Raw genomic sequence first — 27,428 nt, 5'->3', positions numbered from 1 at the left:
TTTACTGACTTGATTCACGCTGTAAAGCACTTCACACTGCACAGGGCTGTACACTGCTGCAGGTTGTTTACTGTCACTGCTACCATCTACTGCATACACTGAAAGAAACTGTTTACACAAGAACCTATCTTCCTGGAACAAAAATTATCTGGATTTTATTCAAAACAGTTGTTGAGAGATTTCAATTCAGAACATAACAGCAGCTAATACCAGCATTTATTACCAAAGTGGAAACATGTCACTTTCTCACATGGGTCTTTTTCTAACCCTCCCATAGAAAAAAAATAATGCTGTCTGCTTACAAGTGTTTGGCAGGAGTTAAGACATAATTAGAAGGAGCTCTAGTTCTTTTAAGTGTGCTTCAGTTATTGTAATTTACTTTTCAATGGAATATTAAGAAAAATGGATAATCGGACTATTTGGATCACCATCTCAAGAGGAAATAGTGGAGTGATTATCTGGCATGGAACCAACTGGATGTGGTAACAGGCTCTTCCAACATTCCACCAGCAAATGTCACACACGGGAGAGTTACAAAAGGTAGCCAGGAGTGATACATCTCAGAAATAAGCCTGTCTTTGCCTCTCCTGGTCTCCTTTGCCATGTCCCAGAGAGCGATACCTCCAGCTCATTTAACAGCCTGCAGCCCAGCTCAGGAGAGGCTGAGCACATTTCAGTGAACACAGGCCTTACTCACACTCTGAAATTTCACTGCATTATGTCTCTCTGCATTATCACCTGGGCCTAGGTACCCCTGGGTATTGGTCTTTCACAAACCTGAGATGTCTCAGGACTCCAGCTGGTTTCCTCTTGTGGCCCTAGTGCTGCCCTGTGGTGAGTCCTGCACGTGGCGCTCACAGCCTTCACCCTCAGCTTCTCTCCTTGTTTATGGGCTCCAGCTTTAAAACTTTGTCCTCCGGGGAGAATCCCCAGGAGAAAACCCAGATGCCCCCTGCAGACAACGGGACTTCTGCCACCAGCTCAACGGACTTGAAACTTCTTGATCCAGAATACAGCACACACAGCACTCTGGAATTGTGTTGCAGCAAGAAGCAAACCCAAACTGTCAGCTCTACACACTCTTCATGCTGATTCACATCCAAGACCAAAGTGCAGAGGCAGACAAATATTTGACCAACAGCCCCACATAGTATGAAACTTTTATTTTAAGGCTATCTGTCGGTTTCACCTAATGCTTCAATTCAGAATACCCCAATTAATCATCATTACTGTCAATTCATTTATAAAATACACCCAGGACCACTGGCATACTACAAACTTAGGGAAAACTAAGGAAGAAAATTATTCAAATTTTTTTGGCAGGGAGGGGCTGGAGCAAGACCTACACAAGCAGCAACATGACTGCCCTCCCTCGTGCCCCATCAGAACATGCTATGAACTGTTTGCCTTTGTTTTCAGTGACAGCAACGCTTGGCATCGTGATGCCTCTAGAACCTTCTGTCCCAACCTAGAGCAACCAGCACCTTGAAAACATACACAGACTTCCTTATGCTTCTGTACATCAGGAATATTGCAGCAAATCCCTTTCTAAGCTTTGATTCCATCATTCTTTAAACATATCAATAAACTCCCATGTCTGTCTGTTCTCTGACTGGAGTATGGCTTCTAACAGCAAGTCTCTTCAATACAACGTCCTCCCAGTTATCTAGAACTCCGTGTGCTCTGTGATTCCCATTAGATAGGAAATGGACACAAGCTGCAACTTCAATCCTTCACCTCTTCAACCGAGTCTATTTTTTTCTAAGAGTCTCACTTAGCAGAAATGGGCTCTCTGACTAATGCGCCAGTCCCAGGGCTCCCTCCCAAGGGGGACTTCCAAACATTTATAGTCACTGAGATGGAAAATCAAACCTCTGACTCCAGCTGACACCAGCTTCCATTACACTAAATAAAAACTATCTTCCAAGGGCCCCAGCAAGTGGGACAGGCCATTTCCCACACTGCCAGGCTTGGAAAACAGCATGTGCACAAACTGAGAAGAAAAGCCTCATTAGTATTAATATTTACATTGCAGCCATGCCCAGGGGCCCTGGCTGGGGTAAGGGTCTTGCTGTGTTTGGTGCTACAGGAGATGAAGGTGCAAGCCCTGCTCTGATGAGCTGCCCATCGCTCAGCTGCTCCTGAGTGAGATCCTGTCCCTTGATCCTGTCCCTTCCCCACAAAAGGCTGAGCATTTCCATTTCCCACCTGCCTCCTGCTCTTGCACACCCTGACAACTTCTGCATTTCTGACATCACTGTGACATTTACGGCCGTGGATGTAAGACAAGGCCCTCTATGTCCTCTGTAGCCAACTTCTGCACGGCAGAGACCAGCAGAGAGAAGTGTCCGGGGTGGGGATCAGTGGCTGGGGAGAAAGGGATCCAGAACCCCACCAGACTGGATGGAGAGGAGAAGGAAGGTTGGAGAGAGCCTGCAGGGCTGGAAGGGGCTCTGGGCTGCTTGCCCTCCTCCTCCAGAGCCCTCTCGGGCTGGGCACCCTCCTGGGGAGGGCAGGGAGAGGGCACCCAAAGGCTCCTGCAGGTCTGCAATGCACTGAGTCTCTTTATGGTTGCCATGTGCAAATCAAAGCTTTTAGAGCCTTTCTCTTTGAGGATTTATGGGCAGAGTTCCTCCAGTCTTACTCACTGAGATGGATGAACAGCTCTAGATGAAACTTTCAACAACTAATGACAGCAAAGTCAGCCAGAGGCAAAAACCTAGCATGGAGAAGTTCAGCCTAAATGATTAAATTTGGCCAAGTTTTAAGACAGTGAAAGAGAAAATCTTAAAAGGGGAAGTTTCGGATGACCTTACTGCAATGCACTGCAGCCTGTGGTGTCTGTAATAGGTTATTTCCAGAGCATCTGAGCCTCTTCCAGTAGTGCATTAAGCAATGTAACTAACATCTGTCACGAGGTTCATTTTCCCTCTCATCTCCTCCCTCGAGGGAAATTCTCTCATTTCTTAACCTCTACTGGACCCCTACTCAATAATGTTCATTACCTCAAGAGAAGAAGGGAAAGCCTATCAAAAAGAGGAAAAAAAAGCAAAGAGATAGATAGTGGATCTAAGATTCAGGCTGCTTTGGTGACATTTTTAAAGTGTTTTTTGCCAAGCAAAACAGTATTTTAAAAAAAAATTCTTTACGTGATATTTAAGCATAGAAAAGGCAAGACAAATTAAAATTATTTTTCCTTCACCCATGATTATGCAGCAATTTATCAGCAAAATGAAACACGAACATCTGACTGGGATTATTTATTATACAGTAAGGCATTTATTTTTTGTTCACTTCACCAGGAACAGTGTCTCTGTTATGGCTAGTTAGCCATCTGTGTCCAAAGAGCTTTCAGGAAAGGATTAAACTGTCATTTGTTTTATTTCCTTTCATGAAATAACAGCTCCTAACAGGGCTGGGACAAGACTTGGATATTGCTGGACTTGTTAGTTTAAGGTGGCATTTAAAGGAGTAACTGGATCTTCCCTGGAGCTAAAGCAAAGCAATGTAAAATGTGGGGGGTTGTTTTTGTTCTTTTTGCTCCTCTCACATGCAGTATCCTCCTGGAAATGGCACAGATCAGGCAATCTCCTAGGCAGAAGTAGAATTATCCACGTATTTATTTTTTTAAATCTGATTCCTTCACTTCATTCAATTAGCCAACAAGGCTTTAAGCACTGAGAGAATGTGCAGCTGATCAGGGCTGGCAGCAGGAGGCTGACAGAAATAAGCCTGGGAGGCAGAGGTATTCCAGTCCTCCAGGTGCAGGGGAATCCCAGCCCCACAGAAGGCAGCACGGTGGCATCCCTTGCCCACCAACAACTGCACAAGTGGGGCAAAACCTTCTGACACTTCTCCCCTGCAAAGAAAGAGCAAAATAAACCAGCTGGTGTGGAGACTGTGCCCTCAGTAAGAGCAAACACGTGGGAAAACTCTTTGCCAGGGAAAACTCTTTGCCCCAGGACGTCCTGCACTGCCCCTGCCAGGACCACCTTGTGGCCCTGGCAGGGGCAGTGCAGGGTGTCCTGGGGCAGCCTCACAGCTCACTCCTGGCCTCTCTCCACAAATCAAAAGCACTTTTCCAAGTGAGTGGCAGATTTGGGAAGTTTGATGCCAGCAGCTCCTCATACCACACTTTTACTGACTGATGTTTTGGAAGCACCCAGCAGCCAACGCTCTCAGGCACTCGCTGTGCTCCAAGTGACAACTGTGCACCAATGCCACCTGCACAGGAGCCATGGCCAGAGTGCAAATGGAAGAGAAGAGGCTCCTGGAGCAGCTGGACCCAGCACTGGCTGCACCTCATGGGTCCATCTGAAAGGATCAGAGAATGGGTTTTTCCAAGGTCTTGGCTTCAGGGACCACAGGTGAGACTGCAGTGAATTCCACATACCAGCTCTGACTGAGTGGAAGAGCTGATTTGTCAGGGGTGAGTAGTAGTTAAAGAACCAGGTATCCCATCTGAGCCACTGACTACAGCTCTGGAGACTGCCCCAGCAGGAGCTGGTCTGGCACAGCAAAATGTGGTATTGCAGGAGAAATAAAATACTGACATCTATAGGATGTTCAATATTTCCAGCAGCTACAATGGGAAGAAACCCACAAATAATATCCATTCTTCACTAAAATTTTCTGCATTCGTTCACATGGAGAGCCATTTCAGCTTTTCTGCCCATCACTGTGCAGGTGCTACTCACTGCAGCCCAAAATCAGTGTGTCCTGCCTGGCCTGGCCTGCAGGACATGCCCAGCGTGCCTCCAGGGATGACAGGGAAGAAGCGCCTGCAGCAATGAATGGGATCAACAGAGGCAGCGGTGGGGTGGACAGAGCTCTGCAGGAATGACAGCCCTCCCTGGGAAGGGGACAGGCTCTCCTCCAGGTACCAGGCAGGCTCCAGGTGCCACCACCTCTGTGCCCCACTGACAGGACAGCAGCTTCCCCTCGGGATGCCTCTTGCTGGGAGGCACAAGGGGCTCATTCGGGCACTGCTGCCTCGGTGGCACCGTCAGCAAGGGAGCATCGACCTCCCAGTCTGAGCCGGGGAATCAATGGAGGGAGCACGAGGCACACACAGCCCAGGCTCACCTGCCTGTCACCAGTGTCCCCATGGGACAGCACTGCACCTCCTGCCCATGGCTGCTCTGCTTTCTAACCCTTGCCATGTTTGAAGTCACCTGGTCACGGGCTGTGGGGCTGCAAATCCACAGAGCTGTGACCCTGCTCCCAGGCCAACAGGAGCATCTGACTCTCCTGATCAATTCCCAGACAAACAAAAGCCAAGAAAGAGGAAGGACACCACGGCAGGCAGCATTTTTGTAGCAGCAATACAATTATAATGCAGTTAGACTGGATCTGTTTACATTCCCAAACTGAAATAATCTTTTTCTTATCCCCCTGCCTTAACTTCCCTAACATTCCACTACCATGGTGTCAGCAGGGAATCCTGCTGCTCTGTAATGGATCTGCACTAAAGAACTGGAGTCATGGTAGAGACCGAAATTCTCAGTTATATAGAAAAGGCATTTCATTTTCTGCTTTGCCTCTTCTTAGAAAGAATTGGGTTTCCCAGTGTTCAAGAGGAAGACCTGGGAAGATGAAGTAGTTAAAATAATTTCCTCTTTAATGGCTATTTTGCAGTCTGTTTCCTTTCAACTTTGAGAAAAGCTTTGTGCTTTCCCTGTTCACAGAACTCTAAAACAGGCAAGGTTGCTTTATTTCATTAGTGATACCATGCAATTGCTAAGATTCTTGCTATGACATTTGCTCAGGGGAGTAGAGAGAAGATGCAGTTACTTCCTGAGAAGCAGCAAGATTACCACAAGCAGGGACCATGTCAGAATTTGGTTTCTTTGCTGACTTACACAGTGTCCCTTCATCTGCTTCTCCCCCATCCCTCTGCTACTGGGAGTCTGCTAAAACACACCTTTCAGTGGGAAATCTGGGCTTTTAACTCTGTGCCTTAAATGTCCCAGCACTTCCCTAACTTGCAGAAAGTTTATTCCTATCAGGTCTTTAATCTCAGTTTTCCTGGGAAAATCTCTGCAAGTATCTTCCTTCAGAAACCCACTACAGAACATGCCTGAACTAAAGAGTTCCCCCCCACCCCACCCCATGAAAACTGAATGTTCTCCAAAAGATTAAGATTTTTAGATTTAAAATTCTTGTGTTTAGGCTGAAATTACAAGCTAATAACAACAATCATGTCATTAAGTCTGGATGAAAGGTTTTGATCACGGGGAAAGTACATTCCAACACAGTTCAAATGAAAAATCTCAAAGGTTTGAGCCCCTCCCTCTCACACTCCATCTCCTCTCCCCCTCCCCATGCTTCTGAAGCACAGTAAAGAAAGAGCTGAAAAAAGCAAGGAAGAAAAAAGAATTTTATCTCCAGAATACAAGCAAAACAATAACAAGTTTCAATTATAACAAGATACTTATTTTCTGCACAAAACACATTTTGGTTTCTTTTCCAACAGGCTCCAGCTCACAGTAAAGGTGTAGCACATGAAGGCAAATATAGCTTATATTGTAGGAATTTCCATGATGTTTTATAGATTGCATTGATGAGAAATGCATTTGTGCACTTTGAACTGCCAGCAACAATTTTGTTGTGGGATATACTTTGAATAATTCCTTTGCAAACAGCATGATGATATATTCATTAGAAATGCAAAGTCGTTCTGGAAGACCCAAGCTTCTAAATTAATGGTATTTCAATAAATAAGGTGGCATAAATTCAACATACTGATTGTCCAATTCATCTTTCTCTAAGCTAAAATATATCATTGCTCTCTAATTGCAATTCCCAGCCATGCCATCCTCTTCATCTTAATTCTAAATGTTCTGCACTTATCGAATCATTTGCGGTGCACTGCACAATTCTCACCCTTAATTGAGTGAATATTATACTTTTGGAACAACACAGCTCAGCAACAGGCTTCATTTTTCCTTTCCTGACTTAGACTCTGTTAAAGTAAAGCATTTACAAAAGCTCTGTGAGCAGGGAGAGAACCTGAGCTGCCCCTCCATGGCCAGCAGTTCCCACTAATCACAGGCCAGCCCCAGAGCAGAGCAGGGATCAAACTGTGCCTCACCAAAGCACCTCTGCGCAGCCTCGCCTGCTCCCGGCACAAACCTCTCCCTCCTCTTAGGATTGGTATTCCCCAGATGTTTGACTTCGAGCTCAGCCTTGGCAGGAGAGTCGCTGTGGCTGCAATTCAAGTGCCAAGCCTGAGCAGCTCCAGTGTTTATTCTCATAATTTACACTTTCTGATGGCTTATGGACAGGAACGTTCTTGGTTTTACAGCCACCACCTCAAACCAAGGAGTCTGTGGCAGATGCTTCCCCATTCCACCACTGCCTGGAGGCCCCACATCATCAACTGTCTCTCAAAGCAAACAAGCCAACATAAAACAACAATTTGCTTTAGAAAGAATTAAAAAAAATGCCTGAAATCTTACTTACTAGGAAGTCTTCTTCACAGTACACCTTGCCATTGACATTGTAGAATGCTTTTCCTCGTAGCCTTCTCCCTGTTAAAACACAGGACCATCAGAATTTTGTTCTTCATCCCCAAACCCAGGTGTTCAGGATGCAAAGTGAAAAGCACACCCCCTGAACCTGTCTGTGGGGTCTGTTCCTGGCCCCTCTCTTCCCTGGAGGGCCCATCCAGAGCCAGGGCTGAGGGTCAGGCCCTTGGCTCTAGCTGGCCTTACCAAATCAGGTACCAAACCTTGCCTTAGATACCTACTAAATGTTACCTTCAAGTGCAGGTTATGGAACCCAGCTGATAACAATTCCTGAAAAACTTGCAATCCAAGATCAAAACTGATTTGGGGAAAATGGCTCCTTTGCAAATTGAGACGATTTCCTTGGCAGGTAAAATCCCAGCAGGCTCACATCCACTGCAATCAACAGCAGCAGTGTTTGTCTCTAAAGGACTATATAAAGGATACTGCATATGGATGTTTCTGCCACCCTCAAAAATATTAATAACCAATGCCACAGCAGGTCTGCAACACTAAAGCAGTACGAGGCACACACGATGGAGGGAAGGCAATAAAATCACACAGAAAACAAGAGATTTTGCAATCAAGTTTTGACATTTGCCATTTCATTAGTCCGTGTGGAACTGGACTGACAAAGCCTGTGACAGTCATTAACTGATGGCTCCCTTTGACTGACAAAGCCTGTGACAGTCACTAACTGATGGCTCCCTTTTTACAGTGCAGTAATGCACAGCAGACTCCAGACAGTCCCAACAGAAAGGATTCAAACCAGGAATTCAAGAACCACCAAGCACAATCGGTTTGTAGATACAGCAGATCAGAGCTGCTCTGTTGTAGGCACTGCTGCTTCACCAGTGTAAAACCAGAGAGGGAGAAGGGAAAGCACACTCATCCCAGCTCGCCTCACTCCCACTCTGCCAGGGTCCCCGTGGCCAAAGCTCCCGGAGCTCTGAGCAGCCCCTGGCAGCAGAGGGACAGCAGCTGGCCCAGGCTGCGCCAGCAGCGGCACCGGCAGGGGAGAGGGCAAGAGAATTCACAGATCCCAGGTCACTGCCAGAGCTTCACTCCATGGAATCAGCCTGGATGTGTCCTGCAGCTCCAGGAACACCATCCACCTCCGTGGAGGGCTTGACGCCCAGGGCTGGCATGCTGAGTCACGGCCAGGAGTGCTCTCCACGGTTTCCATAAACAACGTTGAGGAAAATATGATTAATTTTCAGTGTTTAGAAGTGCCTTTTACACGTTGCCACTGTGATGTGATCCTGGGAAACTGTGTGGCACAAAGGAGTTGGGATCTGGGCTGATGCTTTTGGGAAATCACATGCTGCATGTGGTTGTCTGGTGGTTTTACTGTCGTGGCTGAGGGAAATGCTTCTTTTGTGTGCACATTCTTGGGCTGTCGATCTCAGGGCTGCTGTCTCCATACTGCTGGAGGTGGAGTCAGCTCTTGTTTATCTTTCCAGCTGCCCGGTGGCTCTGGTGGGGACCAGGACCCTGGTGACGTGGGCAATGCGCTCATCCCCTCTGAGAGTCTTAGGTAAAACTGGGCCATCCCCGAACAAGGCACAGGGCTGGAACAGCAGTCAGGGGACCTTGGGGCCTCTCTCAACTACTGCAGGAGCAACCACATCTAGACCTTCCCTCCTGCTTGTCAAAGCTGTTTTTAAACCTCTCTAGTACTGTACATGGAATGAAATGAAAAAAGGGAAGAGGCCAGAATGGCTTTGTAAAGGACATGCTGTGTCTGTCAGATCCAGCCTTGGCACACAGCTTGTGTTTAGCTGGTGGAGATCAAGTGTCCACCCAGAAGAGGGATCTGCCTCTGCTGGTGCAGCTCTTCCCCAGGGCTCAGCCAGAGCTGGGTGTTTGTTGCAGGGGAAGGAGCACTGCCCATCACCCCAGCACACACCCACTGTGCTGAGAAAGCAACAGGGCTGGTCTGGGACAAATCCCAGCACTGGCTGCTGGAGGGATCTCTGCAGGAGAGCAACAGGGAGGCATCAGCATCTCCTGAGCACTGCAGAAGGGGCAGGAGGACCCCAACATCCCACTCTGTAGCCCAGCCTGCCAGGGCTGAGGCTGATAGGAACGGCACAAATTCTGCTCTTGTTCTTTCCTTGGCACAGGATGGAGCCAGTGGGGTCAGTGCCTTCCTGTGCTGGGATGGAGTGGGAAGCCTCTGATCCAAACCAACAAAGCAAAGCCAGTGCTCTGGAGCGCCTCTCAGACACATCAGGTGCCAGCTGCACTTGGCAGCTGCCTGCCCTGTGCCTGGCCCCATTGTGAGTGCCCCATCAGCCCTGCACTGGTGGGATCCCTGTCCCCAGCCCACCCCGTGAGCCCCCCCTGCCCAGCACACAGAGCTACTCTCCCTGCCCTACACCTGCCAGCTCTGCACCACACTGCGCTCCCAGCACAACACCTTTCAAAACTGAGGGAAAATACCATTTCCCCCTTTTTCAGCTGAAAAAAACAAGACACCTATTAGGGAGCTAACTTGCCCAAACTCATAAGGCAGGCAAGCAGCTTGCTCACATGATAATGACTATTACTAGCAATGATTAATAAGATTGACAGGCCTTTTACCTTAGATGAGTTTCATTCAGGGACTGTACAATAATTATCACATAAACAAGAAACAGCAAGTTATCACTCAAACAACCATGGATGCCTATATTGGCTTCTACATTCTGCATTTTAGAAATAAAGGCAAAAGTGGACATTCCACTGCCCTCCAGAAGGGCTGGCTAAAATGACAGCACTGAACATGGTCCAACACCACCCTCAGAGTGCCTGGGCAGCATGTGCAAACTGCATCCAGGAGGGAAGTGCTGGCAATGGTAGCCAGGGGAGCAGGAATCCTGAGGAGAGGCAGTGCTGGTGCCCCCAGCCCCAGGGCAGCAGGGTGGGTGCAACATCTTGATGTTGGGATGTTGGGATGCTGGGATGTTGGGATGCTGGGATGTTGGGATGCCTGCCCCGAGCTCCAGGTGCTGGACAAGGGGGCTTCACCTCTCAAGGTCCTGGAGCAACTCGGGGACCTGCACAGCACCAGCCTGTTCTGTGTAGCTGTAATCTGTTACTGTCAATTAGGCAGAAATTACGAGTTAAACCCCCCTGATGTTCCTTTAGCCAGCTGAGCCAAGCACCTGGCCAGCCAGGGAAGGTAACATCACCCCGCCCACTGGCACACAGGCCCTGCTGCTTGGCCTTCCTTTGAATGACTGCGTCTAGCCAAGCCTGGTTACTATTTGCTTTCATAATATTGAAACAAAAAAAGTCAAGAGCTTCTGACAAAACTTGATGCAACTTGCTGGCGGCTCATTAGAATAACAATGAGCAGCCTATGGCAGAGTTCAGCAGTGTGGGGTTTCACAAACCCTGCACTTGCTCGCTCCTCCTGCTGGATTCCCACCTTGGCCTGCCCTGCCAGACCAGTTTGCAGCAGCAGCAGAGCAGGGAATGCACAGGGGAGCCACCCGGCTCCTGACACCAGCAGCAGCTTTTGGGGGAAGCCCCTTCTCCCCGAGTGCTCTTCAGCCTTGTTTTCCCACAGAACACAAAGCTTTGGCACTGCCAGTGACAAACAAGTAACTTCCATTTCCTGCCATGCCCACCTTGAGTTCCACCACCCCCGGTGGGAGGCAGAGACCTCACAAACACTCCAGCAAACATTCACAGATAATCTAGCAGATAATTAAATGAAAGCTAGAAATGACTCTATCCCAAGGACTGATCACAACTAGTGATTGCAACCAACATGACAAATATCCAAAAGAATGCAGGTTTGTGGAACTCTTAAAAAAACCCATTAAAACAGAACCTAAGCGTCTCTTAAGTGTTTAACAGTGGTTTGGACATTTAACCAGTTTATAAGTCTCCGTTATTTAAATTTATCGATTACTTCCTGCACAATTTTTATCTCCTACATGTCATAAACTAAAAGGAAGGAATGGGAGAGCTGCTCCTTTATCAAAGGAACAGCTCAAAGACAGCCTGCAAAAGGAAAAATGATCCCCAGTTGACACAGGCTGTCCACAAGCATTCTCCCCAGTCTCCACAACGCTTTGCTGGGTGGTGAAAACACACCAGCCAGGAAGCCAAGACAGAGTAAAACCTTTTTTCCAATGTTGTTTCAAATGCTGCTCCAGCACTCCACAGAACACAATGTGAATGAGGCCAGGTTTTACAGTCTTGGGGACATGCCCAAAAGAGCACTGCAAGTGTCCTGCCCCCTCCCCTCTAGCCTGAAAAGCATCTCCTGAGCCCTCCCTGCTGCTGCTGGCCATGAGTATTTGCCTGTGGGGAGGTCAGTTTATCAATCACAGCCTTCAGTGGAAGATCTCCTGTCTCACACAGGATGGATGCAACCGGATCAGGGGCTGCCACCCCCTCGCCGCTGTAAGACAGGAGATAGGAATGTCTCACTGTCACAGCAGGGTTATTAGACCTAATTACTGTTTGCAGCATGCTTTGAAGTTGAAAAGTGCCAAGCATTATTATAATATTTTAAGTACTTTGATGATTGAAAACACACAACGCTTTGGTAATCATGATTTAGTAGTACTGTAGAGTAAGCAAGTTCATGTGAGAGGCCTGCATTGTCTCCGTGCCTGACGCTGCTCAAACACAAACAGCTCGGCTCTGACATCATGGGAATGCTGCAGCCCCAGCCCTGCCTCCCAGATAATGCCTGCTGCATCCCAGAGATCACCAGCGAGCTGAAAAACCCACAGCAGAGCAGCCCCTCTCCACCAGGACCCCTCTGGTGGTATTCCCAACAGCCATGCGCCTCTTTTAACTTGATGTGGGAAAGTCTCAGTGTTAGAGGGGACAAAGAGTGACTAATAATGTCCTGTTATTTCTAATGTCACAGCTGTGTGGAACAAGGACACAATTTCAGCCACAAAATGTAATTAAACCTTCCCATATGGAGTGCAATCCAAGAGTTCAGTTGTAGGTATCAGTGCTAAAGATAAGAAATTTGTTAAAGCAGAGCTAATTAACAGTCCGAGTTAACAGCCCAAGTTAACACCGTGGAATATCACTTCAGAGGCTGCCATTCCTGTTGGCTGGGACATGGCTGTGCAGCACAGAGGAGGTGCAGGCAGCGAGGGGCGCAGGCCATGGGCAGCTGCAGGACCAGGCAGGGTGGCTGTCCCTGCCCTGCACAGCTCCAGGGCACGGCCAGAGCCCCCAGCACGGCCATGCCCTGCTCCTGCTGGCCAAGGGGCACCCAGGAGCTCCTGACTTGTCTCACAGCAGCAAGACAGATTCATAGCATTCTTATTTAACAGCTCTTTCTGGAGAAAAAAAAAAAAATCATCTCACATTGCTTGTCTCCTTGAGATTGTTCCTCCTTCCTGCTTAATGAACTGTCAGTGCTAAGGCTGATCGGGACACGCAGTGGGATCTCTGTGCTCTGGGAGCTCTGGCCCATGACTTGCTCAGCTTCCTGAGCGTGGCAGCCTGAGCTCTTCATGCCTGGCTGACCAAAGAACTGTGCCTGTTTTAGTTAGCAATATTAAACATGGACCTAATTGCTTGTTAACTGCTTCAGATGCCATCTCTGCAGTGACTGATGTGACACCAGCACCAGGACTTGTCTCATCCCAGCACCTTAAGTGACAGTCTCCCAAAGCCTTCAGACTACATTGATGTGTAAACACACACACACACAGAGGATTAATGCACAACATTTGCTCAAATATTTCCCAGCTACCTTAACAGTGAAGGAAGACTCCCATGTACTGCCCAAAGCCCCGTGCAAGTGGAATGAGACACAAGGTGGCTCGAGCTGAGCAAATGCTTCTGCCTGCCTACTGCCCACCTTGCCAGGCTCTCCATCACTGCCCAGGGAAATGTAAACTTTTACCAGGCCAAACCTGGCTTTTGTTTTGTAAAACACCCTGGCTCTTGGTCTGGGGCTGCCTGGACTCTGAGCTGGTCTGTGGTGCACCCATGGCTGCCCACACTCCCAAAGGCACTTTCCCAGCCCAGGGTCCTCCCAAAGCTCCTGCCCACAGCAGCACCACAACGGGAACCGCTGCCCAGCAACCTCTGGCACACCTGCAGCTTCCCTTGGCATGCCAGCAGGGACTGTCCCTCTCACCTGTGTGACACCCCCTGATGATGAGGAACTGGGATACACAGAGCTCCAAAGCTGAAGGGCAAGTGAAACCTCCAGAACACAAACCAGTTCTCCACAAACCTCTAGGTTGGACAGTTACTATTTCTGAACACTAGAAGCTAAATTTTAAGTCACCAGATGAGTCCAGGAGCTGAAACTTCAAGAGAAATACCAAGTTTTACAAAAACAATAAATAATTTAAAACATTAAGTAATAGCATGCCATCCTTGCTACCTCCTCTGCCCAGACACCTCTGGCTAAAACAGGAGCAGAATTTCACCCAGGAGAGTTGTTTCCTTTTCAGCAGTAGAGGAGGTTTGCCTGCCTAGGAATCGAAGATGTGCCAAAAGGAAACAAAAGCTTCTAATACTTTTTCTTTACTTGTTGCCATTCCTCCTTTACTCACATGTGAGTTTGGGCCGGCAGTTCCCCATCCCTCCCTCTGGCTTACACTGCCTCTGTGCACAGAGGTTTCCTTCCACAGGGTTTCTGCCACTCCACCCATTGCGAGCGGGCAAACCGAGGCTGCTTTAGCCTCTCAATTACTGTTAATTAAATTTTTCTCCTCGGTCTCCTACAGTGGACTCACATAAAGCCACGAAGCTCTCCGTGCCGGGGTCCCGCGGTGAAGCTGCCACCCCAGTCAGGGTGCCAGGAGGGGACTGAGCTCCAGCCCAGCCCCTGGGCTTGCAGAAATTTCCATCCCCCCACTGCCACGGCCCCCTCCCCTCCTCACAATGCTCAGGCTTTGTGAAAGAAGGGGTGAATTTCTAGGGTTTTCAGGGGTTTCAAGATAGGGGAAGGAAAAAAAATCAATGCCAAATTCCTTTGAATAGAAGATACTGCATGTTGGCAGAAGCCACTTTTCACAGACTCCAGCCGTTTGAAATCTGAAACACTAAAAAGTGGCTACTGTGGATGTGCTGTATTCTTCTTTTCAAAGCAATCTGGCACACAGTTTTGCTCCCCTGTTCCAGGACCCAATCCTGCATTCCTTTCACGCTCAGACTCCCATTGACTTTAAGGAATGCAGGATTGGATCCTAAATGTGTGCTTTACTCACACAATAGCTCCTCATGGTTACGATCTATTGAGAAAGGCACACTTTAAAAACCATTTGGAATTGCAGGCTCATCCACCAGGCCAGAATGCCTGTAAAGATCTCCCATTATTGCAGGAAAAATGCTCAGCCTCTGGACTGCACACACACACACACTCACACGTTTTCCTGGTTTCAAGCTTCAGGCACAGCTTAGCTTGAGATGCATCAAAATATTTTGAGCACTGACCTGATAGCTCCTAAAGAAACCACGTGTAATTTTAGGTTTTTTAAAAAAAGCAAAACTCCAGGGAAAGAAAAAAAAAAAAAAAGGCACCAAAGCAAACGTGTAGGCAGCTGAATCTTAAGGTCGGTTTTTCAGAGAACTTTTGTAAAAACCTCTAAAGATCTGTACTGGCTAAGACAAAACAGAGCCTTGCACTGCTATTTTTGAGGATGCTGTATATTGAGTTACAAGGCTATTACGATGCAAATCTCAAATGTACAAGCTTTTTACTCGGCCATAAACACAAAACAGTATACATTGTCCTTTCAGAAGAAAAGGTTTGCTGCTAAAATAGCAGAAGCCCTACGTAAATAACCAACATTCTTTCTGCCTGAGGTCACTGACTTGGCCTATTCAATTCCAGGCTAGTCTGGGATTTGACAATCTAAGCAGGGGAGAGGCCCTTTCCTTTTTTTCAAAAGAATGCTGGGATTTTATTTGAAATTTAAACTCTTGCAAACAAAAGGTGGCATCGTATGTTGGAGGCCTATGAAGGTGGAGTACAGGATGTGTATTGTTTTCTCCCTTTACATAGGTTCTTTCAGGAAAGAGTATTCAGAGTCTGTGAACAAATTCCAATAAAATATTATCATCAGATAGGCAGACATAGCAAGATATGAACAAACACTTTAAAAAGATTAGGAGATTCGATTTCAAGAAATATTGATGTGGAAAAAGCATAAAAATGTTTAAAACTATAGTTTAAGTTTTAATTTTAAAGAAATTATTTTCAAATTAATAATTGGAAACAATTCTCTAGTTTAAGCTCTATACTAATTCATATTTGAACACCAAAACTGAGTTTTTCAGTGCGAATTAACCGTGGCTACAAAGTCAGCATTCATCCTCCCTCTCCATCTCATCGCTCTGCCCGGGGAGGCAGATGGTAGTTAACTATTTTTCCTCCCAATTACCGGTGCCCAGCTCCTACTTGGACTCTCACAAGAGCACGCTCTGGTGCAATACAATTATCCTCTCCCCCTGGGCTGCTCTCCGGGCTCTGTGCCACCTGCCCCGCCTGTCCCTCTGGCTGCCCCAGGCTCTCAGCTGAGCTCCAGCCCCAGAAACACAGCCCACAGCGCTGCTGCCTGCAGCCCCAGGTCAGCTCCCCTCTGCAGTCCACCTCAGCCTGCCACGATGTCCGAGTGAAAAACTTCATCCTCTTCCCTGGGCTTTTGGCCCGTGGCAGCCTGGCACGGAAGGGAACACCTCTGTACCCGGGAGGGGCTCCTCTGCTGCAGCCAACCCTGCATCCCTGCGCTGCACATCTCCGCGGGACTCGGCCCAGCGCAGCCCCGGCAGGTGCTGAGGACACGGAGGGCAAGTTCTGAGCTGGGCAAGGCAATTTCTGAGCTGTGCAGGGCAATGTCTGAGTGTGCAGGGCAATTTCTGACTGTGCAAGGCACATTTCTGAGCTGTGCAGGGCAATTTCTGAGTGTGCAAGGCACATTTCTGAGCTGTGCAGGGCAATTTCTGCCCCAACCTCGCTGCATGACTGCAGCTGTCAGCCTCCAGCAGGATTATGTAGATAGATAGCTAATATCTTTTGTTACCTTGCTGGAAAACCCCACCTTTCTTGGCAGGGTATCCATAATCTCCATGCCATGTTTACTCTAGTGTGGAATTCTCTCTTCCTTTCTGTCTCCTCCTACTCTTCGGTCAGGTTATTTAACCGAAAGGTTGCTCAAAGCTGCAGGGACAAGAAGCTCTCTGACCTCTGGCACTCCGGCACAGCGTTCCTGTGCAGACTGTATTATAAACTTAGCAGATACTTTCAAGCTTCCATATAATTCGCTGAAGTTTAAATTGGCAGATGTTTCCTTTCTCTCCCACTTACATATTTATTCTATTCCATACCACACATCAATTTCGGGGTTAACACATAAATTATTTCCACAGAGCTCTAACAGAGGAACTTATGCTGAAAAGGGGTTTGCAAAAACATAAGCCAAGTGTACATTTAAAATCAGAAATACAACTGCCTGCATTGATCTAACAGGTACTTTGGGTCTATATATTAACATATGTCTTAAAATATATTACTTAACAAGCCAACAAGTGGCAACACAAGAAAATGTAAAATAAAGCTCCAAGTGTACTTCAATTTAATGTTTTTTTCCCCCAGGGCTGGGTTTACAAACACAAATAAACGCCACCAAACCATGAGAGGCCTCCCCAGCACTCAACAAGCCGGGAGGGCAGGGGGTATAGCTCTTCCCCCAAGGTAGTTTCCACTGTGGGAAGCTTTCACCATTCCATCACAGCCTCTTGTTCATTATCAGCAAAGAATTTAAGATTTTCAGCTGCTGCCTGTAAGCCAGGACTTAATACTTGTGTTATCACACTGTCCCAGGGTCCAAGTGCCAGCCCATTCTATGGCAGAGTAAATCCATCCCCGAGGTGCAGCCCACTCCAGCCCTCCAGGCAGGACACAGCCATCCCGCCTCCAGCAAGAACCGCCACGATGTCGGCAACACGGATCCATCTATCCTGGCACCCTGGCTCCAGGTCTGGCCAGGAGTGGAAGTTCACTGGGAAGGAGCACTACAAACAGGGCTCACACAGCTGCAGTGCTCCCAAGAACAACCTCTGAGCCTCCAGCAGCCAGCACTTAAGGCCTTCCTGCACTACAGGTTGCATCATAACTATTATGTTTAATATCCTCACTGGGCCAATTCTTCTCAAATTTGTCTAATTTCTCTATGAGATCATTTATATTTTTGGTCTCTAAGTGGTCCCTGTGGCAGAGTCCCACAGTTTCACTGTGCATTGCATGAACTGTTCCCTTTTTTTGTTTTGAACCTCTGCTCATCTCAAGCTTCTGTTGCATCCCAGAGAACACAGCAGCCTCTGCAGTCATCACCACGAGACTAAAGAGCTCTGTAAGTCAGTCTGAAAGTTCAGCTGCACCTGGGTATGAATGGGTTGCACATCTCCAGCACAACTGGTGCTTTTACCCAGCAGCATTCTGAGACTCCACTCAGGCCTTCCTTGTACAACACAGGTGAGGGGATACACAAATGGAACAGAGTCCCTGAATCAAAGTTCACACTGTGTGATCTCCCTGAGGGAAACAGGACCAACCTCCTGAGCTCTGCACTGCCCCAAGGTCCTGAACAGCCTTTGTGAGGGGTCAGCTGCTGAGAAACAATGGGGAGGCAATTCCTATGGGAATACATCCAAAAGAAGATGCTACTCTAGTCCAATAAGACTAAAGGAAGAAAAGGAAGAAGAAAAAAAACATGTTTGGTCCTCAGTGTCATGTGGACATTCAGAGCAGGACAAGAACCCACTGGAGGCTCCACCTGACAACCAGCACATGCTGGGTAAGGTTGTTGGACTGAGGGTACTGCAGACCCCTCACCATTGCTACCAGGTTCTTTCCTGCAAGTCATTATTCTCCATTCAAGTTCAGCCTCAACTAAAAGTCCCAGCTTAGCCAGGCTCTGAAGCAGATGAAGAGAAATCTGAACAAGAGCTGGAAGAGCAGGCATGTTGCTGAATGTCATCTTTGCATGGAGTGAGCTGCAGAATCGCTTCTCCTAGCGTACAAAAAAGTATGTTGAACAAAAGCAGTGGACACAGCCCAGTCCTGTGTCAACATGCAGGACAGCTTCAAGGGAGATGAGCAATTTCCATAAACTCTCTCCTGTCTCACAACAAGAATGGATTTGCAGAGTTCACCCTTCCTCAGGTAGCACCGTGTGAGTCAGCACCCAGCAGCATCAAAGGGCGCTGCCGCTGCTCCTCCACAGCCGAGGGCTTGGGCTGGCTCATGTCCAGAGAGGGCTCAGCAGCCAGCACCAAGGGCACCCCATGCTGCTGACATCAAGCTCACAGTGCTCAATTCTTCTTCCCTTGAGATAAACTTTTGCAATAAAGCAAAACTGTTAAGAGCCACAGCACCTAGAAGTGACATCGCGAGCAACAGCTGTAACCTTTTCTTCATGGGACAATGGAAGAATGTGTCAGGGACTGGTCCTTGGGTCCAGAAGCACAAAGAAAACTTGGAGAGGACAGTACACAGTGAAAAAAAAAAAAAAGTGCAGAATGACAAAGTATTAAAGCATCTGCTAGTTTTGAAGGACATTCTTTGAGTTTAGATTATTTAGCTGTAAATTTGAAAGACCTGCACAGAGAACAACTCTCCTGTTGCCCACGCTGGTGAAAAATTACACTGATGTTAATAATGTTACTTCAGATTTATTCTGGTAACTTGGAACAAAACCTCACTAGGGCCTTAGATATATGTTCTAGACAATATTCCAGTATTTTTTACTGTAAACAAAACAAAACTGAAAATCATAGCTGTACTCAATTACTGAAATGGACTGGGGTTTGCTCAGCCAATTTGAAATCTAATCAAAGATCAGCCCTCCTTGGGTTGCCCTTGATATTTTGTGCTGGACTGACCACAGCTTCCTGCAACAGGTCACATTAGTACTAAAACCACAAGCAGCTCCCAAGCCAGAGGGCTGAATAGGTACAGCTCCCGACAGTACACTCACTTCTTTTGGCACTCAGGTACAATAAGGATATTGTTCCTTTAATGCTTAGCTTTCCTTTTGAGAAGTATGTGAGATTTCAGCCAATTCTCCACAACGATTAGTTCAGGATGAATGTACTTAACTCAGGATTCAGCTGGAAAGAGCCCAAGTAGATGCAATCAATTTTCTGCTAAATCCACTTCCTTCCTCTCTTCTCTACCCAGCATGAGACATCAGCTCTCCACTACAGCCACTGGTGACTAAGACACTGCAAACCTCTGCCTTCAGCCATGCTCCTATCAAAGCTGGTTACTCCTTCTGGTTTCCCCTGGTTTTTGGGTTTTGTATATCCTGTTCACTCGCCCAATATTTGGGCTAAGGGGAAAAGGCTCTAGAAGCAAATACGAAGAAGCAGCTATACAGCAAACCACAAACATCAAATGCTCCCGTGACCTCGAAGTTAATCACTCACAACTGCATGGGATCAGCTGCAGAACTGCACTGATAAAGGACTTTCCCCTTTGTGCAAACTTTGAAACCTCCTCGAGGTTTCAATGTGCAGGTACTGTACGACCTGCCAGCTTCTGTGCTGCCATCTCTTACGGGAACCAAATTATCTTCACCACCATCACCCAAAGCCCACAGGACTTCAGAGAGAGCACCACGGGCCCCTCTCCCTGACCCAGCCTCACGCAGCAGGGCCCGGAGCAGCACACTGGAACAACAGGCGTGATTTGCTACTTGAATCTAAACACGGTAATAAAAAATAACATCCCTTCAAAAACAAGGCTTAGAAAACATGATCTCTGGCTCTCACCTACATATTTTCTTAAGAGATTAAGTAGATGATTTCCAGCCTTATTTTCCCAAGTGCATACATTCTCCTTTGTTAAATAACTCACAGAATCAGCAGAACAAGTTCTGGTGACTGTGTGTTCTTTCGGCTTTCTTCCCCTAGTCCAAGGGACTTCCCCTATTGCTCCTCTACCAGTAAAAGATGTTTGCACATGCATTCCAATACACATAAATGTATAGATTTACAAATTATTTGCATCCACATGTGAAGTATTTTCTTCCTGCACCCAAAAGGATCATCCTGAACACTTGTCTGGGGAGCCTGCACCCCACTTTGGAGGCTGCTGCTCTAGAGACCACTGCACTGTTAATACTGATTCAGCAAATTGTTTCCATGGGTCTGAATTTACACTGCTGTGGTTCCTAAGGTCAGTAATCCACTGACTCACTCAATAAATTATTTGCATTACTTCCAGGAAAAATTTTGCAGGCAGTGCAGTTGGAAGAGCAACAGTGCAGAGTACTCAGGCAGCCAGGGGAGTTGTGTGACTGAGGTCCTGTGATTATATCTAATTTAATGTCAGGACATGGCACACTTGTGTTTTAGAGCACACTGACATACAACTGCTGAGATGTAACAGTGAGTAATCAAACATGACGGCTAAAAGACTGCTTTTAAATATGCACTAAATTGGGCACCTTTCACTCTGCACAGGCACAGCCCAAAGAGCTGGAAGGTATTGGTGGCTGTGTGCTGGCACAGTCACCACACCAGCAGAGCCAGCCCTGCTGGCTGGACTCAGAGCCACTGCTGAGGCTACTTCTTCTTACAGCAGATACTTCCAAATTGCCTCTCCTCCCATTCCCTGCCTGTTTCTTGCCTGGCTCATCATTCGCTTTTACTACTGCTACTCCAAACACAGTGCAAGTTCACAGGCGTTTGGTAAACAAACGGTTAATGCTGGAAAGGTTTAGGTAAGAAAAAATCAGCTTGAGGGCTGGTGGAGAGGAGAAAGCACCAAGCCTGTGGGGGCATCCCAAGCAGGGAGCACTGCTGGCCGCCCTTCCCCAGACACGGTGACTCTGCCTGCCTGGCCCAGGCTGGGGCACAGGGAGCAGCAGGGATGGATGGCAGGGCCAGGCTGGGGCACAGGGAGCAGCAGGGATGGATGGCAGGGCCAGGGATGGGGCACAGGGAGCAGCAGGGATGGATGGCAGGGCCAGGGATGGGGCACAGGGAGCAGCAGGGATGGATGGCAGGGCCAGGGATGGGGCACAGGGAGCAGCAGGGATGGGGCACAGGGAGCAGCAGGGATGGCAGGGTCAGGGCCAGGGCCGAGCCACGGCCGAGAAGCAGTAACAGCACATCAGGAGGTGCACGGGGCCCCAGAGAGGAAGGGGAAGGAAAACAGTGTTTGTGCACCCTTCAAAGGAGCCTGTGGAGACAATTGGAGCAGGACAGTGCCCAAAGCGGTGAGGGACTCTCACCAAGCACCCAGCACTGCTGTGCCACTGGCATCCCAAGGTGTGAACGGGCAGAGGGGAGGCAGGGTCTCCGTCAGACTTGAAACCTGGGCCTGGAGGACACCTGCCCCTAACACCACAAGGCAGAAAGCACTCATGGGGGATTTTGGGAATGGCTTTGCAGGGCCCCAGTTACTTCAAAAGCAATGGAGTTTACCTTGGGGTTTTTCCAGAGGAACCTCAACACCATTCCGTCCTCACTCCTTGTCTGCCCTGAGCCTGCAGGGATGTTTGGGACAGACAAGGAACACAGAACCACACCTGAAGTTATTGCACTCCTGCTCTCTCCACCGCTAGAAGAAAATAATCCTCAGTTTGAATCCAGGGAGCAGGTGGGTGGGTCAGCACACAAGAGGGGCTGTTTAGGGGACAGCCCAGCACTGATTTCCAGCCCAGCACCAAGAGCACAGCACATGACCTCTGCTCCTTCAGACACCAGTCCTGGCAGCTGCCAGAGGGAGCCACTGACCTCTAGAAAGGGAGGAGCACTGGATCTGGATGGACTGGACACTGACCACTGGCGAGGCCACAATGGGGTCTGCTTCAGGTTTCCTTTCAGAAAGCATTTACTGTACCTAACTCAAGACTGTGGGATCAGGTTTGCAAGCGTGGCAGTTTCCTATTTTTACTTGTGTCAGCTCAGTGCAGGGCATCCACATGTAGGGCTCATGCTGGTAAAATAATAGGAATGTCACAAAAAAAGAGTAAAATGATTCCTTACTGTTTCTAGCATGGTGTTCACAATCAAAGCCATATTGCAAAATTACATGGTTTTTATACAGCTACAGGGAAAAGACTCACCTGGGGCAAACCACAGGATTACTGTCAGTGTGATGGGAGCAAGCTCCTGCTGCCCAGCTCAGAGCTCACACTGCCCTCCATGAACTCAAGACTACCCCAACACTAACTGAAACTGGATTTGGCCATGAGTGATGATAAATCTAGAAAGTCCCAGAAGTTTTAGTCAAAGTCAGGATTTTCAGGAAATGAGATATTTATTGGAAGCAAGGGAGAAAAATAACTTTCTGGCCAAGACTGAATTTACTGAGTTTCTTCCTGTTCTGTGTTTCAAGGGAGTGAGGCAGCAAGGGGTGGTTGGAAACAAGAGCTCTTCATTACCTGGGTTAAAACAAGCTAAAATTTCCTGAGAAGTCCAAGGAGAGGAGAAAACATCCACTGCTGGTAAATAACTTTGACCTGTAGAAGTGAATTTACCAGAACCAAGCTGGTCAGCCTGTAACAATAAGTTTATAAGCAGGCAAAACATTCAGGTCATGTCAAATACCAGGGGTTACCAAAGCACTTTCCTTGGTGCCCAGGGCCAGCCCACTGCCGCTATGATCGGCCAATCCTCCCGAGTCCTCTCATTTAAATGAGAAAAATTTATGGTTGTTTATGTAGGCTTTACGCCAAGCCTGTTTCTCTGATAAGCTTCTCTGGTGCATTTGTGTCTCACATCCGATTTAGAGTCCTCTGAATACTGGAGACAGCATTCCTTGGATACTGAAAATAAATTAAAAACACAACATTGGGCTTGGACAGAGGAATGGGAACGCTTTTGACGTGGCCCAGGCACTAAGGGCTCTTGGGAGCAGTGCTGGGAAAGCAGGCTTTTTAAAATCTTGCATTAGTCCATTTATTTAATGATATATAATCCTCAAACTGGTCCCCCATAAACTGTAAATACGCATTATTTGAGCAAGTAATTAGTTTCAGTAGCATGCAGTAGCAGCTGTATGGTTTGGCTGCCAGACACTGCAAGTGTTTCCTCCAGCAAATGCATCTATTTGTGATAAAACAATAATTACTGAAAGATTTACAAAACTTCTCACTTCTCCACTGCTTCAACCTCAGGATCTCCATATAATGTCAACACATTGAAAGCAGCACAGTATCACCCAGGTGAGGGAGGTGAGAAGGATTATGTCCACACGGGCCAAGCCAGAGAGAAGTGATCTGTCCAAGAGGATAAGGAAGCCTTAGCAAGTGGAGCAAAACCCTCTCCTCTGCCTCACTGGGTTGATCCACCCCTTGGTGACCACCAACCTACCAATCCTCTCAGCTAAGAATTTTTCCTCTGTCATTTGCCAATATCCTCTGCCAGAAGAAAGCTTCAAACACAGAGTGCTGAAGTCTGCTGCAATGGCATATTTTGTAAGTATGAAGACAAACTTTAGCAAAAAAAGTCTTTGTTTTGTATATGGCAAGATTCTTATGGGAAAGAGCTTTTCTAGACTCACAAGAAGTCAAAGCATCCTTAAGGTGAAGAGTGGCAACTTTGATCTGTAAAATGAATTTGCAAGGTAAAGCCCAGGCTGCTTTCTGGTGAGAACTTTAATGTGTTTGCAGGCCATACAGACGGCTGTCCCTGGAAATAAGCAGTTAACAAGAATTAAGGATGAGACTGGACCGCAGCCTGGACAGGGGTCATGGCTGAGGAGCAAAACCAGAGCCCCCCTGTCAGACAGCACGGGAAGTGAAGGCAACAGAAGCAGCAAATACCAGATTTCCTGATCATGCTGGGTCCTCTGCTAAGAGCTCCAGTCCTCCTTAGGCTGGGCCTGCAGAGCTGGACTGAGAGCTGGCCTGGCAGGAGAGGAGAGGTCCTGTCCCTGCATTGCCACCAGGGAACAACAGCAACAAGTCCAAGACTAGAAACAGCGGGAAATCAGGTAACAGGAATAAGAATAGAAAACTATTTTGAAGTTTAGGAAAGCAGGTGTGCTGGTGAGGAAGAAGAGACTGAAGTTTCCATGGCTGCAAAGTGTTATAATCCTGACTCCTTGATATGGGAATGATGAGCTCCCAGCAGTCCTTAGACACTGGGAATTCCAGGAAAAGCCAAAGATATGCATAACAAATCAAAACGGGAAATTACCAGGGTACAGTAAGATTTCAAATGGTGCCAGAGGAGCTCGCTATTTTCTGGAGAAAAAGGTGCTGACATGCAGTTAAGGTCTTGACTAAAGTCATCCATTGTGCCTGTTTGAAATGGAAAACAAAAGATGTAAAATAGTAAGAAAGTTTAAATTCTTCAGTAGCAGAGCAGACACATCAGAGCAAATGAAGGCACAAAGAAGAAAAAGACAACACATGGGGAATGGAAAACTTCCCACAAGATGCCTCAGAGACAAAAACTGAAGTTCAATCCTCCCAACACACCAGGAACACAATCAGTACTGGTGGCCCACAGACCACACCTTGTCAGTCTAGAGCAGCAATGGTGAGATCAACTCCAGGGCAAAGGAAAGGTGCAGAGTCACCCACATGCCAGGAGAAGATCCAGGTGATACATGGCTTCAGCACAGGCTAAACACACAAGAGCCTGAACGTGTTTGTACTGAAACAGGCACCAGGAAAGAAACCATCAGCTGGTTGTGGGCAGGAGAACGGATTCCCTAAGTGCTGAAGGACAAAACTGATTAATTGCATGTGTGGACATGGAACTGACTTTTTGTTGAAGAACTGATGATGATTTATATTACGTAAGAAATTATTTCGGAATTTAGTTTGAAGGTTTAGTTTTGAGATGCGTAAAGATGAAGGACACCACCCTAAAGCATTTTTTGCACTTGGCAAAATATATAGGGACAACATACAGGAGAAACAGTTCAACAGAACTACAGGAAACCAACTCTGTGTTTCTCCTTTAATTAATTCTTTTCGCCACTTTTTCCTTCCACCTGTTTTTTGGTAACAATTAAAGATTACAGAACCTGGAAATGGGAACAGAAACATCTGTTGACAATGTCAGTGACTTGCCTGTGACTTGTCCTGGATTATCTGGATTTCTTCCCTTTTGAGAGACGAACTCAACAGCCCAAGGAAATTTCTTCCTTTGTAGGAACTGAGGTGTGTTCCAAGAAAACATTTTAAATGGGTAGAGGGGAAAGCAAGAAAGGAAAAAAAAAGAGAATAGAAGGGAAGACTAAACACCCAAAAGATGTGGGTTTCAGAGAAGACCATTGAGACTTGCAGATAAAAGATGCCAAGAAGGAAATGGGGAAATTTGACCAGAACGTGTTACTCTAGACAATAGGGTGACATTTCAGACCCACGAAACTATGCAAAGAAGTGATTGGGTTCTCTGGAGTTTCTACAGAAATAAAAAAACAGAGAAACCTTGTTAATTAGAGCATATTTTTTGTACTTCATGTATTTTCCAGCCCTTGAAAGGATCACAGGTGCTATCAGTGAAAGGTTCCACATTAGGAGTACAAAAATGTTGTGGAAGGAATACATCTCTGGTCAGTCAATGAACACAGAAGAAAGTTTCAGTCATGAGTTGCCAGGCAACCCCCACCCATTAAAAACCATGTATTTCATGCTGGAATCATTAATAGCAGAATGCAATTACAGCCCTTCAAGGAAACAAGGAGACAGAGACAAACCACCAGCCAATTACTGATCACATGCCCTCTGATCATCAGCAATAGAGAAGCAGTTCCCAGTTCCCTGTCAGCCAGGTACTGATCCCAGCACCCTTCCCTGGGGCTGAGCCTCCAGCTCTACCACTGCTGCTAAAGAGAAGAGTGGCACTGTACCAAGACACACACTCTCCCAACCTTTAAACAGAAGCATCTTCAATATCTGGCATGTCCCCATGGAAGTGAAGCAATCAGATGAGCCACCCCTAAAAAAACAGGTTCCTTCCCAGAGCTGAACTAAATTTAAGTTAGTCACAGAATTGAAAACATCTCATGACATAATATTTACAGCATAGTCTGTAGAAGGGACCCAGCAATGGACTGCTTTATTTCCAGCCCAGCACAGAGATCAGTGTCCTGCTGGGCCAGAGCTACCTAGGACAACAGACAGCCATGCAGAGAAATACAAAATGCCTCCTAACATGTAAAACTCAACTGCATAAATTTTAAATAAAGTGGAGTTTCCTGTGCCTATCCCATCTCAAGCACTTCTGATGACCCTTTTCCATCCCATTGTTTTTGTTCTAAAGCCCAGGATATTATCAGACTAACCACGAATCAAGACAAAACACTTTTCTAGCAATCAGTACCCAAAGGTACTTGGGCTCTTACATGGGCTGGTATCCAAGTCTGACTTTTAATTAAAATTAAGATTATATTCCTTTGCTGAGACTCAGCCATGGCTCAGTCTTGCACAGGGGAGCCCAAACCATGTGAAGGTGGCTGCCATCTCTGCCATGCACTGCCTCTTTACAGGGAGCACCTCCCTTTCCTGAGCTCTGCACTGGGTGGGGTGGGCTGGCTGCTGCAGACAGACTGGGAATGGCTTTATCCATATGCCTGATAGGTGTTAGATGGGAAGTGTGGGGCCGAGCACAGGCTGTAACTCATCCCAGAGATGCAGAGTGACTCAGGCAGAGCTCTTCCCTCCTGCAGCAGCAGCAGGAGCTGTCTCAGAGACATAGCCAGCGGCACCAAATCCTCCTCCCACCCAACCTCTGCCTCCGCACAGTGCTCGGCTTTTCCTGGGAATCCCATCTCCAAATGGGACCTGCTGCCAGCTCCAGTCACAGCCTGGAAACCACCAAACATCCAGGTGGTTTCATTCTCCAAGTTCATCCACAGGTTCCATTCTCCAAGCACGGGCCAGAGTCGTGGATGAGCAGGGTGGGAGCTGAGGGTGTCGGGAGGGATGTTCCCCAGCACAGCACTGAGCCACTCCTCAGCTTGGC

The 27,428-nt window shown here is 47.3% G+C and overlaps 1 protein-coding gene across 3 annotated transcripts in view; it reads right to left on the bottom strand.

Moving 5' to 3' along the window:
• Positions 1-27,428, bottom strand: part of LOC121365938 (WT1 interacting protein) — a 79,691-nt gene that overhangs the window by 17,442 nt on the left and 34,821 nt on the right. For all 3 annotated transcript variants that reach the window (XM_041490554.1, XM_041490555.1, XM_041490556.1), the window contains one exon: positions 7,465-7,532. In XM_041490554.1, coding sequence (XP_041346488.1) covers positions 7,465-7,532 — 68 coding nt within the window. The remainder of the gene's footprint in view (positions 1-7,464; positions 7,533-27,428) is intronic.

Source organism: Pyrgilauda ruficollis, unplaced genomic scaffold (assembly GCF_017590135.1).
Source record: "Pyrgilauda ruficollis isolate IOZ18807 unplaced genomic scaffold, ASM1759013v1 scaffold124, whole genome shotgun sequence".
NCBI classification, from domain to species: domain Eukaryota; kingdom Metazoa; phylum Chordata; class Aves; order Passeriformes; family Passeridae; genus Pyrgilauda; species Pyrgilauda ruficollis.
Note: the sequence above shows the minus strand (reverse complement) of the source record. Positions and strands in the feature narration are given on the sequence as shown.